Source organism: Hemiscyllium ocellatum, chromosome 5, assembly GCF_020745735.1.
Source record: "Hemiscyllium ocellatum isolate sHemOce1 chromosome 5, sHemOce1.pat.X.cur, whole genome shotgun sequence".
In the NCBI taxonomy this organism is placed as follows: domain Eukaryota; kingdom Metazoa; phylum Chordata; class Chondrichthyes; order Orectolobiformes; family Hemiscylliidae; genus Hemiscyllium; species Hemiscyllium ocellatum.
In genome coordinates, this window is record NC_083405.1 from 64,260,257 (window position 1) to 64,280,351 (window position 20,095).

A 20,095-nucleotide genomic window follows, 5' to 3' on the forward strand; every position below is an offset into this window, starting at 1 on the left:
GCAAATTTGAGGGATCTATGTACATGGACACCAAGATCTCTCTGCTCATCTACACTACCAAGAATCTTACCATTCACCCAGTATTCTGCATTCCTGCTGGACCCTTTAGTCCAACTTATCCATGCCGACCAAATACCCTAAATTAGTCTAGTCCCATTTGCCAGCATACCCATCTAAATCCTTCCTATTCATATACCCATCCAGATGCCTTTTAAATGTTGTAATTGTACCAGCATCCACCACTTCCTCTGGCAGCTCATTCCATACATACACTATCCTCTGCATGAAAAAGTTGCCCCTTAGGTCCCTTTTCAATTTTTCCTCGCTCACCTCAAACCTATGCCCTCTAGTTTGGACTCCCCACTCTGGGGGGAAAGACCTTGTCTATTCACCCTATCCATGCCCCTCAAGATTTTATAAACCTCTATAATATCACCCCTCAGCCTCTGACGCTCCAGTGAAAACAGCCCCAGCCTGTTCAGCCTCTCCCTAAAGCTCAAACCCTCCAACCCTATGAATATGCTCACAGATCTTTTCTGAACCCTTTCAAGTTTCACAACATCCTTCTTATAGCAGGGAGAAAAGAACTGCACACACCATTGTGGCCTAACCAACTTCCTGTAGTACAGCCACACCAGGACCTCCCAATTCCGAGACTCGATGCACTGACCAATAAAGGCAAGCATACCAAATGCCTTATTCATAATCATGCTTGCGAGTCCACTTTCAAGGAGTTATGAACTTGCTCTCCAAGGTCTCTTTGTCCAACAACACTCCCCAAATCCTGCCCTGATTTCCTTTTCCAAGATGCAGCCACTCACATTTATCCAAATTAAACTCCATCTGCCAATCCTTGGCCCATTGGCCCATCTGATCAAGATCCCGTTGTAATTTGAGGTAACCTTCTTTGCTGTCCACTGCACCTCCAATTTCAGCATCATCTGCAAACTTACTAACCGTACCTCCTATGTTCACATCCATGTCTTTTATATAAATGACAAAAAGCAGTTGCTACATGTTAAGTCGTGTTCTCTCCAACTATCATGAAACTACAGGAAAAGAGATATTTAAGATCTGAAATAATGTTTCCTAGAAGTTCAACTGTGTTAGTTCAGAAACTTACCTGCAATCCTTCCACCGTGCAAAAATATCTATCTCCATATCCTCAGTTTGATTAGGATTAAACCGAAATTCTGACACCAGTTCTGGAGAATGTTCCAGAGGTTCACAGTCCCCAAGCTCCGCTAAATACAAAAAAAATTATTGAGCATTCAAAACCATTGGGAGTATAAACAAAAGCTACATGATCAGCATTAAAGTGATCGATAAATAGTTTAATGTTAAAGGACCTAGAGACATAGTTTCATCAAACAGATCTCCCTGATCACAAAACTAAATCACATTCATTAGGCATTAATTTTCTAAGTGAAAAAATATAGTCTTTGTATCACTCAAAAAATTACAGACGTTAGCTCTGCTGTTCAGGCTTGGGATGTAAATTCTGAGTAAAATTTGTTCTATACCAGTATGAGGCAATAACCATCTTCAACAGGACAGAATTTGTCTGTCTGTCTACCTGTATTACATTATAATCACAGAATCACCCATTACCATCAACCTGGGAGTCACCATTGGCCAGAAACCGAACTGGAACAACTACACAAAGAGGTGGCCAAAGGATAGGAAGTCATTGGCAAATAGCTCAATTCCTGCCATCCCAAAGCCCATCCACCAAATACAACACACAAGTCAGGAATGTGAGGGAATATTCAAAAGGTTTGACACAATCCAAGACAAAGCAGCCCACTTGGTTAATACCCCATCCATCACCTTCAACATTCTCTCCCTTCACTGGTGCTTAGTGGCAGGGTATACCATATACAATATGCACTACAACAACTCACCTCCAGCACCTTTCAAACTCGCAACCTCTAATATCTAGTACTAGGGCAGCATTTACACTGGAATACCATCACCTGCAAGTTCAAAATTAAGACATATGCCACCCAGACCTGGAACTATATGGTCTTCTGTTCATAAAAATCAGCAGCTCAAGGCAGCAGTTAATCACCAGCTTCTCAAGGTAACTTAGGAACTGGTCATAAATATTTGCCCAGCTAGTCATGTCCAAATCCCAATAACTAGTAATATATACTTAAAAATATATTACTTCTTAGTTTCCCAGAAGTTCGCTTTTGCTTTGGTGTTGCAGCCTCTATGAATTACAAGCAGAATAAGTTTAGACTGAAAAGATTGTACTTGCTTTGCATTCATGCATTTTTACTATTTTCATGTTTTTGGCTTGGATCCAATCAGAATCCAAAATGAAGAATTGTTGACACTTTTCCGGCGATCTCTTATTTCCTAAGACAATATACACACTTCACACCCATTTCTGTGTCTGCCTCTGCCCCCAGACCTGCATTCGCTCAGTAGTTCTTTTAAATGGTGGTTTAATTTTGAGAATAAGCCTTCAGGGTGTAACCACCTTTGTTTCCTGATATGCTCCTAATGAGTTATTTTGGAACATCCATATTTCCCCAGGTTTCAACATGACAGTAATAATTGCCTTTTCCTTGCAAATGCTGTGTACTCAGATTCTACATGTACCATTATTAATACACTGATTTAGAACTATTCAAATACTGAGTGTTAGTGCTACTGAGTTACCCTTGGTGATGGATACAGAAGCTCCCACACAGAATTCATTCGGTGCCTTTGCCATAATCAGTGCTTCTTCCAAATGCTGTTCAACAAGGAGTATCAATACTTCAAGGGAAAGGTACAGTCGATGATAGCTAGCAGCAAGTAGCATTCCCTGTCTATGTATGACTTGCTACAAGACTTCATGGTATTCATAGTTATGGTGGAGAATTCAAAGGCAACTTTTCCCGACTGTGCATCACTTGGCCCTCACCTCTGGTGGGTCTGTTCTGCTGGTTTGCCAGGGAATACCCAGGAATAGTGATGGTGGTGCCTTGGAAATGGTCAACAGATTAAATCTCACAGGCAATTATTTTATACATTGTTGCTTTACTAGTCTGTGGGACTGTTCTTCTAATTCTGGGACAAGCCTCCAGGCACGAGCATGGAGAGAGTTAAGTGGGACAGAACGGGGTTGGCTGGGTATTCTTCTCAGTGCCTCGTCTGAAGCTCAGAATTTTGCCTGGTATCAATTCTCTACTCATTATCACCTACCACTACCCATGCCTGTACATAGGAAGATGATTGTGGTTGCTAGAGGTCAGTCATCTCTACTCCAGGACATCACTGCTGCAGTTCCTCATGGTAGTATCCTCAGTCCAACCATCTTCAGTTGCTTCATTAATAACCCTCCCTCCATCATAAGGTTTGAAGCGGGGATGTTAGCCAATGATTGCCTATCAGCACCATTTGAGACCCTTTGGCACTGAAGCAGTCTCAAATGCAGCAAAATCAGGACAAATCTCCAGGTTTGGGGTGAAAGGTGGTAAGTATAACTCATGCCATACAAATACCAGGTTATGACCATTTCCAACAAAACCACCAAGCCTTGACATTAAATGATGTAACTATCATTGAAGCCCTCACTATCAACATCCCAGTCGTGATGCAAGGAACCCTGAGTCACCTTCACCTTCGGACTCTCCAAAGCTCATTTACTATCCAAAAAGTACAAGTCAGGAGTAGACTGGAATGTTCCCCACTTGCCTGGATAGCTGCAGCTCTCAACTCTCAATAGGCTTGACACCATCCAAGGACAAAACAGCCTGCTTGATTGACACCACATCCATAAGCATCCAGTCTCTCCACCACCGAGCTCAGTACCAACAGTATGTACAATCTATAAGATGCAGTGCAGAAATTCAAAAGATCCTGAGACAACTTCCAAACCCATGACCAACTCCATCTGGAAGGGCAAAAGCAGCAGATTCATGGCAGTACCACCACCTGCAAGATTCCCTCCAAGCCACTTACCAATCTGACTCGGAAATAGATCACCATTCCTGCATTGACACTGGATCTAAATATTGCATTTCTTTTCCCAAAAGCATTGTATGTCAACTTACAATACAGGGCCTGTGGGCATTCAAGAAGGCAGCTCACTACCCCTACAGAGGGTAACTAGTACCTGGCAATAAATGTTGGCCCAGCCAAGAACACCCACATCTCACAAGTAAGTAAAATAAATCATATTCCCTTTAATGTTGTGTGGCACACACTACTAAATAGGATTAATTTTAAGTATATCTAGCTACTCAAGATTGGCATTCATGAGGCACTGTGGGCCATTGGCAGCAGCAGAGCAGACAGAGAAATCTAGCACGAGTGTTAGAGTGAAGGCAGAAACAGTTGTGACTATCTTCAACCGAAGTGCTGAAAGACAACTTAGCCTCCTCCAAATGTCCCTAGCATCGTAGATATCAGCCTTCCTTTAACTCAATTCAATTCAGTCCATTTTAAATCAAAAAGGACTGGCTGAAGGCACTGGATACTGCAAAGTTATTGGTTCCAAAACTATTTCAGCAATGGGACTAAAGATTTGCATTCCGCACAAGGTCTGTCTCAAGCTGAGCAGTTCTAGTACAGTTCAAAATTCTCTATTTAGCTAGCAATGGGGAAAATTGTCCACAAAATGCAGGACAAATCTGCCCCAGCCAATTGCCATCTTGTTAGCCTACACATAAACAAAGTATCAGCAATGGTGCTACCAAGTGGCGTCTATGTAAAGACCACATCTTTTTAATTTTCTGTATTTTTGATTGTGGACTAAAATTAGAAAAGGACAATTTTAAAAACCAAGGATTGTGGAAAAGATTCTGCATTTTTAAAAAAACACATTAAATGACACTCATTGCAAATTCTCTTTACGCTGCAACAAAAACAGAAACTGCTGGTGCTGGAGAAACTCAGCAGGTCTGGCAGCATCCTTAATGAGAAAGCAGAGTTAGCATTTCAGGTCCAGTGATCTTTTATCAGAACTAGGAAAAGGTGGTAGACTAGGGAGTTTGGGGAGGTGATGGGTGTATAAATAAAGGAACATGTGATAGATAAAACAAAGAGAGAGAGAAAGAAAACACAGCAGTTAAGAAAACAAAGGGATGCATAATGGCATGTCAGAAAAGCTGATGTTGGAGAACATAAGTGGGTGAGAATGGTTTGGCTCTGCTGAAAGTGTATTAACAAGGCCTGGGTGTAAAGGTGGGTAAATCACAAGAGAGGCCCCAAAATAATTGAACTCAATGTTGTATCCTGGAGGCTGCAGGAACATCAAGCAGAAAGTGAGATTCTGCTCTTCCAGCTTACACTGAGCCTTGATGGAGCATTGCAACAGGCCCAAGACAGAAATGTTGGCCAGGGAACACGGTGGTGCGTTGAAGTAGCAGGCAATTAGAAGCTTGGGGTTATTTTTATGGACAGAACGAAGGTGTTTGGCAAAGTGGTCACCCAGTCTAGCTTCATCTCCTTAAAGTAGAGGATACCACATTATCAGCAGCGAGAAAAAATAGACTATACTGAATGAAGTTAAGGTAAATCACTGTTTCATCTCGAGCCTTGAAGGAATCGGGAGGTATTGCACCTTAAAATCGGAAGGTGCTGGAGGTAATTGGCCCAGGGAATGGTGATCCATTATCAATGACAAAGGCCTTCTGCCTGACAGTAACTATGTCACTGAATCCCAGGTAACTGAATAGGTTGCGAATGTGCAAATTTGAGAAGAAGGCATCAGACCTCCAGAAAGGAAGGAGTTGACCTTTTCTGTGTGGTTAAAAACAGCTTAAAACTGAAGAAAGCCAGTTAATTTCTTGGACAAAAGAGTTGGACTCAAGAAAGGATGGAGAGTGTCTTCCATTTACGTCAAACAGTGATTGATGGGGGCACTTTCAAGAGGCCCTAAAAAAAAGGAGTCCATTGGAATGAGATGTAAAACTCTCCACTAGTTGGAATAATACCCATCACAAAGGAAGCTGGATGTCTAGGAGAGAGTGAGGACTGTAGATGCTCTATAGAAGTTCCCCAGGTGTTTGTCATAGGCTCAGACATATTTAAATGATTCATCAATGACCTTCCCTTCCATCATAAGGTCAGAGTTTGAACGTTCACTAACATTGAGCACCATTTGCAATCCCTCAAATACTAAGCCAGTCCTTGTCCCTATGCATCAATTCTTAGAGATAATCAAGGCTTAGACTGAAAAGTAGCAACTAGCAAGTGTCAGGCAATGACTACTTCTAACAAGAGAGAATCCAAGACCATCCTCATTATTCAATCACATTAAGATTTCCAAATCTGCTACTGACAACTTCCTGGACTTTAACAATGACCAGGAATGAACCGTATCAGCCATATATTTACATACAGGTAGCACGTCCGCTCAGTGGTTAGCACTGCTGCCTCACAGGGCCAGGGACCCAGGCTCAATTCCAGCTTTGGGTGACTGTGTTGAGTTTACACATTCTTCCAGTCTCTGCAGGGTTTCTGCTGGATGCTCTGGTTTCCTCCCACAGTCCAATGATGTGCAGGTTAAGTGGAATAGACATGCTAAATTGCCCATTCTGTCCAAGGATGTGCAGGCTAGGTGGATCAGCCATGCTAATTGCAGGGTTATGATGATGGGACACTCTTCAAAGGATTGGCACAGGACCGATAGGCTGAATGCCTTCTTTCTGCACTGCAGGGATTCTATGATATAAATATAGTGGCTATGAAAGCCAGGGATTCTACAGCAAGTAACTCACCTCCTAACTCTGAAAAGCCTGAAGAGCTGTGTGTAGTCTGTACGAGATGCACTGCAATATCATGAGAACCTTTTCGCCATGACAGAGGTGTCTATGACCAGAGGGAATAAGATTAAGGTGAAAAGTAAGTGGTTTTGAGGTGATCAGAGGAAAGCCTGTCATAGAACCTATGAGCAGTATTGTGATGCTGTCACAGCACTGCTGCAGTGTGGGCATAAATAGTGCAGTGTGGACAAAGTTAAGGAAGTGGGAGAAACACTTGGAGAGCTAGGCAGGAGCATTAACTCAAACCATTTGATTGTCAGAAACATATGCAGAGAAGCAGGTGGACCAGCCAATATGAGGCAGTATAGTTTATGCAATCATCTTTTTATAGTGACTCAGTAGGATTGTACACTACCGTATCTCGAAACACCACACAATGTAGTATCTAATGTTAACATGTAATAAATAGTGTCATTAAGTAACCAAACTCGGAAGACAGTTTTTGACTTTGCCTTCCCCTGGGTCTGTCAATCTTGAACTCAAATAGACAGACACATAAAACTACACAACAAAACATGGTGACAGATGCTGTCACTACTTTGAAAATCATGGTAGTGGTTAAGATCAAGAAACAGGCCTTAAATTATTTGGAGAGAACTTAAAACAATTTCTTCCAAAAACCTGTTGATACAGCTTTAAGACCAGGTGGCAAGCTACTGTGAAGAATGAAATCTCTGAAAATAAAAATTCCTGCAAAGAAACAAAACCAGAAAGTATTTACATCTCAACTAAGGCTTTTGAAGCTAGTAATTTTAGAAACATCCCTTTAAAAAAAATACTGAGTGTAGTTCTCACCTACCACCAGCCAAAGAGATAAATTCAGATTGAACACCCATAAGAAAGTTTTGTTTCCTCCCAAAACAAACTAGACTAGAAAACAGAATTAGGACTTTTTACACAAATTCAGCAATTTCTAAACTATTTACTTAAAAAGTTATATTAAGTTTTAATAAAAATTGGAGGTGGAGCAGACAGCGAAGAAGGCTACCTCAGATTACAATGGGATCTTGATCAGATGGGCCAATGGGCTGAGAAGTGGCAGATGGAGTTTAATTCAGATAAATGCGAGGTGCTGCAGTTTAGGAAAGCAAATCTTAGCAGATCTTGTACACTTAATGGTAAGGCCCTAGGGAGTGTCGCTGAACAAAGAGACCTTGGAGTGCAGATTCATAGCTCCTTGAAAGTAGAGTCACAGGTAGATAGGATAGTGAAGGTGCTTGGTATACTTTCCTTTATTGGTCAGAGTATTTTGTACAGGAGTTGGGAGGTCATGTTGCAGCTGTACGGGATATTGGTTAGGCCACATTTGGAACATTGAGTGCAATTCTGGTGTCCTTCCTATTGGAAAGATGCTGTGAAACTTGAAAGTGTTCAGAAAAGATTTGCAAGGATGTTGCCAGGGTTGGAAGTTGAATAGGCTGGGGCTGTTTTCCCTGGAGTGTCGGCGGCTGAGGGGTGACCTTATAAAGGTTTGTAAAATCATGAGGGGCGTGGATAGAATAAATAGACAGGGTCTTTTCCCTGGAGTGGGGGAGTTCAGAACAAGAGGACATAGGTTTAGGGTGAGAGGGAGAAGATATAAAAGCGACCTAAGGGGCGACGTTTTCACGCAGAGAGTGGTATGTGTATGGAATGAGCTGCCAGAAGAAATGGTGAAGGCTGGTACAATTGTAACATTGAAAAGGCATCTGGATGGGTATGTGAATAGGAAAGGTTTAGAGGGATATGGGCCGGATGCTGACAGGTGGACTAGACTGGGTTGGGATATCTATTCGGACGAGTTGGACCTGTACATCTCTATGATTCTAGGTCCTCATCACTGGAGTCAGAGTTAAGTAAGAGAACCGCTTCAAGTAGAATTAAAAAGAAGCCCACAGTTTCAGACAATTCTTGACCTTTCCTTCTTCTCAACCAGAGTGTGTTTAACCCAGACTGAAGGATGTGGGCATAAAACCACATAACAAAAGAATGTGCATCTCAGCTAACACTTCTAACATTCACTCACTCCACCTTTAATGCACAGCAATGCGTACTTTGTATGAGATGCATTGTAACATCAAGAGAGCCTTTTGTTCATGGCAGATGTGTCAAGACCGGGGGGGCATAACTTTAAGATGAGAAATAAATAGTTTAGAGGTGATTGGTGGAAAACTTACTTCACCCAAAGGGTGGCAAAAATGTGGAGTGTGCTGCCTGAGATGGTACTGGAGGTAGGCATCTTGCAATCTTTAAGTAGTATCTGGATGAGCATTAAAATGCAAGGGCATAACGTGCTGGTAAATGGGATTAGTATAGTTGAAGTTTGTTGATCAGTTTAGGCATGATGGGTCAAAAAGCCTGTTTCCATGCTGTATGACTCTAACTCCATAACTCACCAAGATTTTTTCAATAGCATCATCCAAATCCACAACTTCAACCATTTTAAAAGCGTTACAGGATAAAGGGAATATTACCATCAGCAAGTTCCCCTCCATGCCTGATTTGGAACTATATAGTCAGTCCTTCACTGGTGCTCAGACAAAATCCTGGGATTCCCAGCAGCACTGTGGGTGCAACTCAGAATCAGAAGAAACAGAATCAGAATCCCTACAGTGTGAAAGCAGACCCTTCAGCCCAACAAATCTACACTGACCCTCCTAAGAGCATGCCACCCATTTGCATTCCCCTATTACTAAACATTTACCCCTGACTAATGCACCTAACCTGCACATCTTTGATTGTGGGAGGAAACCCACACAGACACGGGGAGAATGTGTAAACTCCGCCCAGACAGTCGCCCAAAGCTGGAATCGAACCCGGGTCCCTGGTGCTGTGAGGCAGCAGTGCCAACCACTGAGCCACTGTGCCGCATTTACATGACATGGACTGCTGCAGCTCACCACCATCTGTTCTAGGCCAATTATATTGTCATAACCAACAACACTGACATCTCGTGAATGAATAAGAGAAATAATATGGATAGATCACACCGGTTTTCCAATTTATAACAAACCAAAAATAATTCCTCCTAGATACAGTGCGACATCACACTGGTCAACAGGCTGAGCACTGTATAGACCAAAGATTGACATGAATGTTAACACATACCTGAAGAGAACCAGTTACCAGGGCAATATTTCTATTTCAAATCAGACAGTTTAGCATCATGGGAAATGTTTTTTCATTTCAATTCCACAGGGTCAAATGCTTCCAAATCATCAGAAAGATTTAAGTAAGCTGAAGGCCACATTCCAGTTTTTGTTATTGCTGTATAGTCAATTTTTTTTTAAAATTTAGCCTCAGACCGAACGTGGGCGGTCTTTCTTTGGAAATGAGTCAATATCTTGACAATCCAAGCCATATATACTCAAGGGCTAAAACTGAGCATTCATTACTTCCACGTGTCATCAGCAACATACACTATCACAATCTTTAACCTTAGAGATAAGCACATTCCTTATTCAACAAACTGCATTTATAAAACACCTTCCACGCAGTGAAATAGTTCAGGGTGTTTCAAAGGAGCATTATTGAACAGAATTTAACAGTGTCATATTATTAAAACTGAAAAAAAAGAATAAAGCTTCACAACAATTCCCCTTCTCAATCACATGAGGTCTGGCATATTAATACAAAAGTACACAATCTTACCCTGTACCTTCTTAAGGTTGTCACTAACATAAAGAGCAGTGCATTGCCAATTTGATTATTTCCCTGAAGCATTCGAAAGCAGCTGCATGTATGGGCACAACAATAATGATGAGCCTTGACAAGATCTGACCTGTAGGGCCGAAGTAACTGCCCTTGACACTAGGCAGTATTTGACCGAGTGCGATATCAAGTTTCACCAAACTGAGGTCTGAGAGGTAAGTCGAAAACCAGTGATTAAAGACAAGTCTGCCACAAAGGTTTACAATTCCTCTGATAACAAAGTAGCCCATAGACCAACAGAACATAGATAAATTTGGACTGACAAGTTTCAGAAAGTACTAAAATTAGCTTTGTTTTCTGTTTCTGTGCTAACTGAAACCAAAGCTATACCTCTCTTTCATATGTCCTTCAGGTATCAACAAAACAAACACTTAATATCTCTCACTACCTTCAATGGAGACTGAACCAGCTTAACAGCTGGCATGAATTGTAACAACAAACACTCAAGATATACATTAGAGTTCCCTGTGATGGTAAATTAAATTAGCTGGTGGATACTTATTTTTTTTAAAAAACTAAGAGTACCTCATTAGAAAAACATGACTAAAGACAGTATATTCTAGATGCAGTCAGAAGGTTTGCGAAGGGATTTAAATTGAAAACACCTGTCCACATTGATTGTGTGCGTCTACACAGCTGGCAGATGAGAAAAACTGTTGGCAAAATGCCCATGTCAAACACTGATATTTAAATGTAATTGCGGGACAGGAAAGGAAGAGAGTAAACTGAACAAATTTACAGCTGTTAACAGTACTACTCCAGCAAAACAATCACCATCCTGCAATGTAAAATTTGTATCATTCTCCACATTCAGAGCTGATTAGCTTTTCATTTAAATAATAATTAATGAAGAAATAATGAACTGACTATCAAAAAAAATCCCACAGTAACATCCGTATGATTTGTCAACTGAATTCTGGGAGGCAGTCGGGTGGTCTGGGTTAGAGAATATTTCTGCTGGATCCAGCAATATGCATGCCATCTTCTACAGGTAATTAGTGGAGGAAACAAAACTGCACACTCTAAAATGACCTTGGCACAAAGCAGACTTTCCACTATCCTTTAATGCTGCTTCATGAGAAAACAACAAAATTGGTAAAGGCCATGGGAAGAAAAGCCTCACCAAAGGCACAGGTGACTATCCAATGGCAGCAGCAGCCTTCAAAGGTGCCTTTGTTATAACAGCCTGACAGAGTACTTAGTCAGCACCTGAAAAGAATGTCAAGGAAAATAAATGCACACCTTGTTGATACAGGAGATATTCTGATGATTATTCACAAATAGTTACTGTATACTAGTCTTGATTCTTGTTAGCAAAAGTACACCACTGTCAGAACATTGTGTCCATCTACTTACTCTGCAAGGATCAGAATTACTTTTTTTAAAAAAAGATTAGGGCTCTTCTTCAGATTTGAGGCTTCAATTTCATTTTGAACAGCTACATTTTTTTTTCATTTTTACTAACTCTTCCATTAGGTGAATCCTGGCATGTAGCAATGTTAGGCTAGTTTATCCAAGGAGGAACGACCTTATGTAGGAAGGGGAAAGAGGTGCTGTGTCAGGGTCTTGGGGGTGTAAGTGGTCTGGGGGAGGTGTAGTTGGCAGGTGTAAGTTAAGCATGAGATCTGTTGAATAGTTATTCAGGGGTTAGACGATGTATTTAATACGGATGTGTAGGTACATATTTGAGTAGTGGCAATGTCTCTCAACTAGTTATCCAGACACCAGGCTAATGATGATACTGCATAAAGAGAAAACCTGTTCAAATCAAAAACGCAAATTTTCTATCCACAAAAATGCAGTCGCAGACTCCTGAACAGTCACCTTCCATGAAGAACCTAGATAGATTAAGATCTCTCAGATAAAGGAAAACCATCTGAGATAGCAGTGAAGGGTTCACCTGTGAAGGAATTACAAGGTCCTATATTTACAGTAATGGACCAACAGCTGGGTTCAGCAAGATTGACATCCTCAATGAAGAACATTCAACAGATAAAAGATCCTCCTGAGAATCATTCAAGGAGAATCAGAATCAAGGTCAATAGTCCTTAAACTAAAGGTCTACCAATCTTCCAAATTAGAAGGAAATGTACTCTGGAAGAATTGTACAGCCTCCAGACCATCCAGAAGTATTAAGTCTGAGACTAGTGGGGAGATTCTTAGATTAAAATTTAGAAGCAGATATAGAATGCACATTTGTTAACTAAGTGGCAAAGCACTTGGGGGAGATGTTATACGAAGATTATGGGAGTTGAAGTGGAAGTTGCAGTAGCCCCATCCAATCTGATGATGTCAGTGTCTTTATGTAAAGCAGTTAATCTTGCATGAGATGCACAATGAAGACACTCATGACAGTGACAATTAATCTTAACTAATTAACGTTAACTGGCTCAAAGGTAGAAGGCAGAGGGTGGTGATGGAGGGTTGTTTTACAGACTGGAGGCCTGTGACCAGTGGAGAGCCACAAGGATTGGTGCTGTGTCCACTACTTTTTGTCATTTATATAAATGATTTGGATGTGAGCATAAGAGGTATAGTCAGTAGGTTTGCAGATGACACCAAAATTGGAGGTGTAGTGGACAACAAAGAAGGTTACCTCAGATTACAACGGGATCTTGATCAGATGGGCCAATGGGCTGAGAGATGACAGATGGAGTTTAATTTAGATAAGTGCGGGATGTTGCATTTTGGGAAATCAAATCTTAGCAGGACTTATATGCTTAATGGTAAGGTCCTAGGGAGTGTTGCTGAACAAAGAGACCTTGGAGTGCAGGTTCATAGCTTCTGGAAAGTGGAGTTGCAGGTAGAAAGGATAGTGAAGAAGGCGTTTGGTATCTTTCCTTTATTGGTCAGAGTACTGAGTACAGGAGTTGGGAGGTCATGTTGCGGCTGTGCAGGACATTGGTTAGTCCACTGTTGGAATATTGTGTGCAATTCGGGTCTCCTTCCTATCGGAAGGACGTTGTGAAACTTGAAAGGGTTCAGAAAAGATTTACAAGGATGTTGCCAGGGTTGGAGGAATTGAGTTATAGGGAGAGGTTGAATAGGGCTGTTTTCCCTAAAGTATTGGAGGCTGAGGTTTATAAAGTCACGAGGGGCATGGATAGGATAAATAGACAAAGTCTCTTCCCTGAGGTGGGGGAGTCCCGAACTAGACAGCATAGGTTTAGGGTGAGGGGGAAAGATGTAAAATAGACCTAAGGGGCATTTTTTTCACGTAGAGGGTGATGCGTGTATGGAATGAGCTGCCAGAGGAAGTGGTGGAGGCTAGTCCGATTGCAACATTTAAAAGGCATTTGGATGGGTATATGAATAGGAAGGGTTTGGAAGGATATGGGCTGGGTGCTGACAGGGCGGGGGGGACTAGATTGGGTTGGGATATCTGGTTAGCATGGATACATTGGTCCGAAGGGTCTGTTTCCGTGCTATACATCTTTATGACTCTAATTGCACCTACTGCTATTATCTAACATGTGAGACGTGCATTGTATTGTTAAGATTCTCCAGTAGTCCATCTATCACTGTTGGTTAGATAAACCCTTACAGTCAGCACAGATCTAAAGATCTGGGTTCAAGTCCCACCTACCCTGGAAGTGTGTGTCATAACTTATCCAAATAGGTTGGTTATAAATTTAGAGCTCTTGTGGCATAGTGGTAGTGTCTCTACTTCTGAGCCAGGGAGCCCAGGTTCAAGTCCCACCTGCTCCAGAGATGTAATAACATTTCTGGACAGATTGATAATAAAATATCTGCAAATGCCAAAATAGGATTAATGGCACTGACCTCACCCAACCATAAGTCATCAGATATTACAACAGAGGGCGTTAAAGTTAAGAATATAAAAGAATCTTCAGATTCATAGCTACTAGCCAGCCGAACCGATTTATCAATGTAGAAATAAAACAATCTTGATGGAGCCTGTGTCATGTGGCACAAGCCAAATTAGCTGTAGAGAGACTGTTGCTGGATGCCTACCAATCACAAATGGTGTAAGAAACTGCACCATATGTTGGAATGAAGACTAACAGTTCCATGCCTTGCTCTAAACAACAGCTCCTTTAACTTTACATCCATTATATAATGGGATCAAATTGTACTAAAAATATCAGATAGTAGCTGGACATTATAGACCGCAAATCCCAGTAAATTAGGTGACTTTTAACCATGTGTTTTCACAATATTTGTTGTGCCTTTAAACTATGGATCAGCAGCAATTTCATTATTTCAAAGCAATTTTAGTAAAACTGCTAAAGATTATCTGGTGAATTTAAAAAAAAGACGATCAAAGCAAATCTTACAAAGAACTTCATAGAATTGACAGCACAAAGAGTTTAACTTAATTTTTGAAAAGCGATTCTTCATTTACCTTGAAGACAATAAGCAGCCAATTCTACACCAATATCATAAGGACATTTCAATCTGCAAAAAAAAAATAATATGTAGTGAGCTAGAGTACAATTAGGAAGTCACACTGGTTGTTCACTTGTTCCAAGTAAGCTATATTGAATATTTTCTCTAATCAATGCACTCCCACAGCAAAAAAAAAGTCAGCAGGCATATTATGATATTAATCAATTCAGTTCAGTGGAATTAAAATCACTCAGATCTTTCATCAGCCATTTGGGTGGCACGGTGGCTCAGTGGTTAGCACCACTGCCTCATAGCACCAGGGATGAAGGTTTGATTCCTGCCTCAGGCGACTGTCTATGTCGAGTTTGCACATTCTCCCCATGTCTGCATGGGTTTCCTCCGTGTGCTTCGATTTCCTCCCACAATCCAAAGCTATGTTGTTCAGGTGAATTGGCCATACTAAATTACCCATACAAGTGCATCAGTCAGGGGTAAATATAGGGTGGGTTACACTTCAGAGGGTTGATGTGGACTTGTTGGGCCGAAGGGCCTGTTTCCATACTGAAGGGAATCTAATTTAATCATTACAAAATGGTACAGAATCAGACAAGCACATTATTATATATTTTTGGAAGATAAACATCTTCTGCACTTAGTTGCCTGACATCAACTTACTTGCCACAAAGAATATCTTGTCTAAGTTGCAACACAAAGAGATATCTGCAAAAAGGAAGAATAGATTAAAAAATATAATTCATTTTTCTGCAATCTTTAACAGTATTACTGGTATAACACTTGCACTTTCTTACATAGGAATCACAACATACATGTTAGATATTATGCAGCTTAAACCTGAAAACTAAACACATAATATCAAATATGTAGAGGTTCAACCTGAGATCATAATCATTTAGGTATACAAGTGGTAGAAATATGAAATATGAATAGAAAATTCAATGAAACAACAAAACTGACTTTACTGTCTGACCTGCTGTGCATTTCCAGTAATTCATATCATTACTGCAGATTATACCAACCAGTGTGTTAGAATATAATAGATACGTGGGAGTAATTACAAGGCAGAATCTAACCAATGGGCTCAAATGATGAAGTACTTTACAACAATAAATCTCAAACAATTTATAGCCTGCCCAAGTGCAAAGGTGAAGCTGGAGACTTTAACCAATTTAAGGCTCAGTTTGATTTAAAGAGTAAACAATGATCTTCAACAGGTAATTCACTTTATTGTTTGGTAGCACAGAAATTAAGCTGAAAAAAAGTGTTTACCAAAGCTTTTTATCTTGCACTCTCCAGGGCATATGCAAAATTACCAAAAAAAATTTCCACGCATTACAAAAGTTCGTACCATGAGTAAAAGGATGTTGACTGATTGGCAAATAGATTCTGATCAGCTGAAGTGATGTCGTGGAGAAGGTAACAGAGAACTACTGGCTCCCCAAGCTCCCAAGTAATTCAAAAGAGGTGGAAGACTTGAAAATATTCCCTTAAGTTTGCAGAGAGTAGAATCCAGATAAATGAATAAGCCAAGTTATAATTCCTCATTATCTTAAATTGCTCATTAGTATAACTATTTGCAAACTCCATTGTTCAGCAAGTGCTGCCCAATTGCAAAATAACAACAATAGTTTTGTTTATGTTTCCACAGGTGCAGATTCTTTGAATACAGGCTTGTGTACTCTGTCCATTATGATCAGCCAAAGAAGCATGTTGTTTGAGTCAATCACTGAATCGTACGGCCTATTCAACTGGCCTCACACTGGCACTTCAATCCATACACAATGTTTCTCAATTGTGCGGAAATGCCTTGTTTGACTGACAGCAACATGCTTTGAATAGAAAATACTACCAGAGTCTCTACTGCATAGCAGCAATATTCTTGACCTGTGATTTTTCTTTTTAGAAAGGATGTTGTGGTTCGCCGAACTGGGAATTTGTGTTGTAGACATTTCGTCCCTTGTCTAGGTGACATCCTCAGTGCTTGGGAGCCTCCTGTGAAGCGCTTCTGTGATGTTTCCTCCGGCATTTATAATGATTTGTACCTGCCGCTTCCGGTTGTCAGTTCCAGCTGTCCGCTGTAGTGGCTGGTATATTGGGTCCAGGTCGATGTGCTTATTGATTGAATCTGTGGATGAATGCCATGCCTCTAAGAATTGCCTGGTTGTTCTCTGTTTGGCTTGTCCTATAATAGTAGTATTGTCCCAGTCATCGGAGTGTGTGACTACTAAGGCTAGCTGGTTTGTCGTTTCGTGGCTAGTTGGTGTTCATGGATGCAGACCGTTAGCTGTCTTCCTGTTTGTCCTATGTGGTGTTTTGTGCAGTTCTTGAATGGGATTTTGTACACTACATTGGTTTTGCTCATGCTGGGTATCGGGTCCTTCATCCTGGTGAGTTGTTGTCTGAGGGTGGCTGTTGGTCTGTGTGCTGTTATGAGTCCTAGTGGTCGCAGTAGACTGGCTGTCAATTCAGAAATGTTTTTGATGTATGGTAGTGTGGCTAGTCCTTTGGGTTGTGGCATGTCCTCATTCTGTTGTCTTCCCCTTAGGCATCTGTTGATGAAATTGCGGGGGTATCCGTTTTTGGCGAATACATTGTATAGGTGTTCTTCTTCCCCTTTTTGCAGTTCTGGTGTACTGCAGTGTGTTGTGGCCCTTTTGAACAGTGTCTTGATGCAACTTCTTTTGTGTGTGTTGGGGTTATTGCTTTCGTGGTTTAGGCCTTGGTCTGTGTGTGTGGTTTTCCTGTATACCTTTGTGGTGAAATCTCTGTACCATCACGTCTAGGAATGGAAGTTGGTTGTCCTTTTCTTCCTCTCTAGTGAATCGGATTCCTGTGAGTGTGGCATTGATGATCCGGTGTGTGTTCTCTGTTTCTGTGTTTTTAATGATTACAAAGGTATCATCTACATATCTAACCCAGAGTTTCACCACAGAGGTATACAGGAAAACCACACACAGACCAAGTCCTAAACTACGAACACACACACACACACACACACACACACACACACACACACACACACACACACACACACACACACACTTTAGAAGGGCCACAATACACTGCAGTACACCAGAACTGCAAAAAGAGGAAGAAAAACACCTATACAATGTATTCGCCAAAAACTGATACCCCCGCAATTTCATCAACAGATGCCTAAGGCAAAGACAACAGAATGAGGACATGCCACAACCCAAAGGACTAGCCACACTACCATACATCAAAAACATTTCTGAACTGACAGCCAGACTACTGCGACCACTAGGACTCATAACAACAGACAAACCAACAGCCACCCTCAGACAATAACTCACCAGGACGAAGGACCCAATATCCAGCATGAGCAAAACCAATATAGTGTACAAAATCCCATGCAAGGACTGCACAAAACGCTACATAGGACAAACAGGAAGACAGCTAATGATCCACATCCATGAACACCAACTAGCCACGAAATGACATGACCAGCTATCTTTAGTAGCCACACATTCCGATGACAAGCAACATGAGTTCGACTGGGACAACACCACTATTATAGGACAAGCCAAACAGAGAACAGCCAGGGAACTCCTCGAGGCATGGCACTCATCCACAGATTCAGTCAATAAGCACATCGACCTGGACCCAATATACTGGCCACTGCAGCGGATAGCTGGAACTGACAACCGGAAGCGGCAGGTACAAATCACTATAAATGCCGGAGGAAACATCACAGAAGCGCTTCACAGGAGGCTCTCAAGCACTGAGGATGTCACCTAGACAGGGGACGAAACGTCTGCAACACAAATTCCCAGATCGGCGAACAGAACCACAACAACGAGCACCCGAGCTACAAATCTTCTCACAAACTTTAAGAAAGGAGGCTTGGTTTTTCCAGGGTACTGTGAGATAGACCAAGCACTTTTCAGATTCAAAAGCAGCAGCATTTAGATAATTTGTGAATTGGAACAACACACAATAAACAATCACGTGGTCAGAATGGCCTTTATTTTGCAGGATAGTTTTGATTTACTCAATTCCTGCATTAAGCTTTCATGGTGATAAAAATCACTGTGACCCTGTTTGCAATTTCAGGCCTAAAAATGTGCTGAGCCTAATTGGGGGTAATCTTTGCAACTATTAGGATAAGAACATTGTGAATTCAGATGAGAGAGTAAATGATAGGTTGAGATTGAGGTTGAATTTATTGATGTTCAGACACCATTTGGTGCAGAGGATGAAGGAGAAAAGTAGTGATAAATCTTAGTGAGAAAATGTTTAATTGGTGTTGGGTGAGCATTGGAGAACAAGAATTTTAATTGACTAAAGTCCTATTAGAACGAAGGACAGAAGAAGGACTAGCTTAAAAAAAAACATGCAGGTAAATCAGAAACAGAAACTGCTGGGAAAGTTCAGGTCTGGTAGCATATGTGGACAGAAATCAGAGTTAACGTTTTGGGTCCTGTGACCCTTCCTCAGTTTTTCTCTCCACAGATGCTGTCAGACCTGATTAGCTTCTCCAGCAATTTCTGTTATTGTTTCTGATTTCCAGCATCTGCAGTTTTTATGCAGGTAGATCAAATGGGTTTACCTGAAATTTGGTACTCTATTTTCATTTACTCATTCATGGAATGTACAAACCACTACAAAGGTGAATATTTGTTGTCCAACCGTCCCTGAACTAAGTGAATTGCTAGAACATATCAAAGGGCAGTACAGAGTTATACATATTACTACGGGTCTATTGCTAAATGTTGGGCACAGCAGGTAAGGATGGCACATTTCCATTTCTAAAGAACATGAGTGAACTGGATGGGTTTTAATAACAACAAATCTTGGCCATTGTTACAGAAACCATTCTGCAGTTGCAGAATTATTAGATGAAGTTAGATTCCACCTTTTGCCATCTGAATTCACATTCAAGTGTTCCAATTACACCACCATCTTCGCTTAAATAACCAGTCCTGACTGAAAAGGGCCTGGAGATGTCTTAATAAGACCACAAGAGCAGAAATAGACTGAACACCATGAACACCAACTAGCCACGAAACAACACGACCAGCTATCCCTATTAGCCATACACTCAGATGACAAACAACATGAATTCGATTGGGACAACACCACTATTATAGGGCAGGCCAAACAGAGAACAGCCAGAGAAGTCCTAGAGGCATGGCACTCATCCACAAATTCTATCAACAGATACATCGACCTAGACCCTACATACCGGCCACTGCAGCGGACAGCAACTAACAACCGGAAGCGGCAGATTCAAACCACTATAAATGCCGGAG

The 20,095-nt window shown here is 41.2% G+C and overlaps 1 protein-coding gene across 1 annotated transcript in view; it reads right to left on the minus strand.

Moving 5' to 3' along the window:
• LOC132816198 (band 4.1-like protein 4B) overlaps positions 1-20,095 on the minus strand; it is a 373,493-nt gene that overhangs the window by 172,008 nt on the left and 181,390 nt on the right. The window contains exons 5-7 of the mRNA XM_060825694.1: positions 15,480-15,524; positions 14,821-14,873; positions 1,124-1,244 (exon numbers count right to left, since the gene is read on the minus strand). Coding sequence (XP_060681677.1) covers positions 1,124-1,244; positions 14,821-14,873; positions 15,480-15,524 — 219 coding nt within the window. The remainder of the gene's footprint in view (positions 1-1,123; positions 1,245-14,820; positions 14,874-15,479; positions 15,525-20,095) is intronic.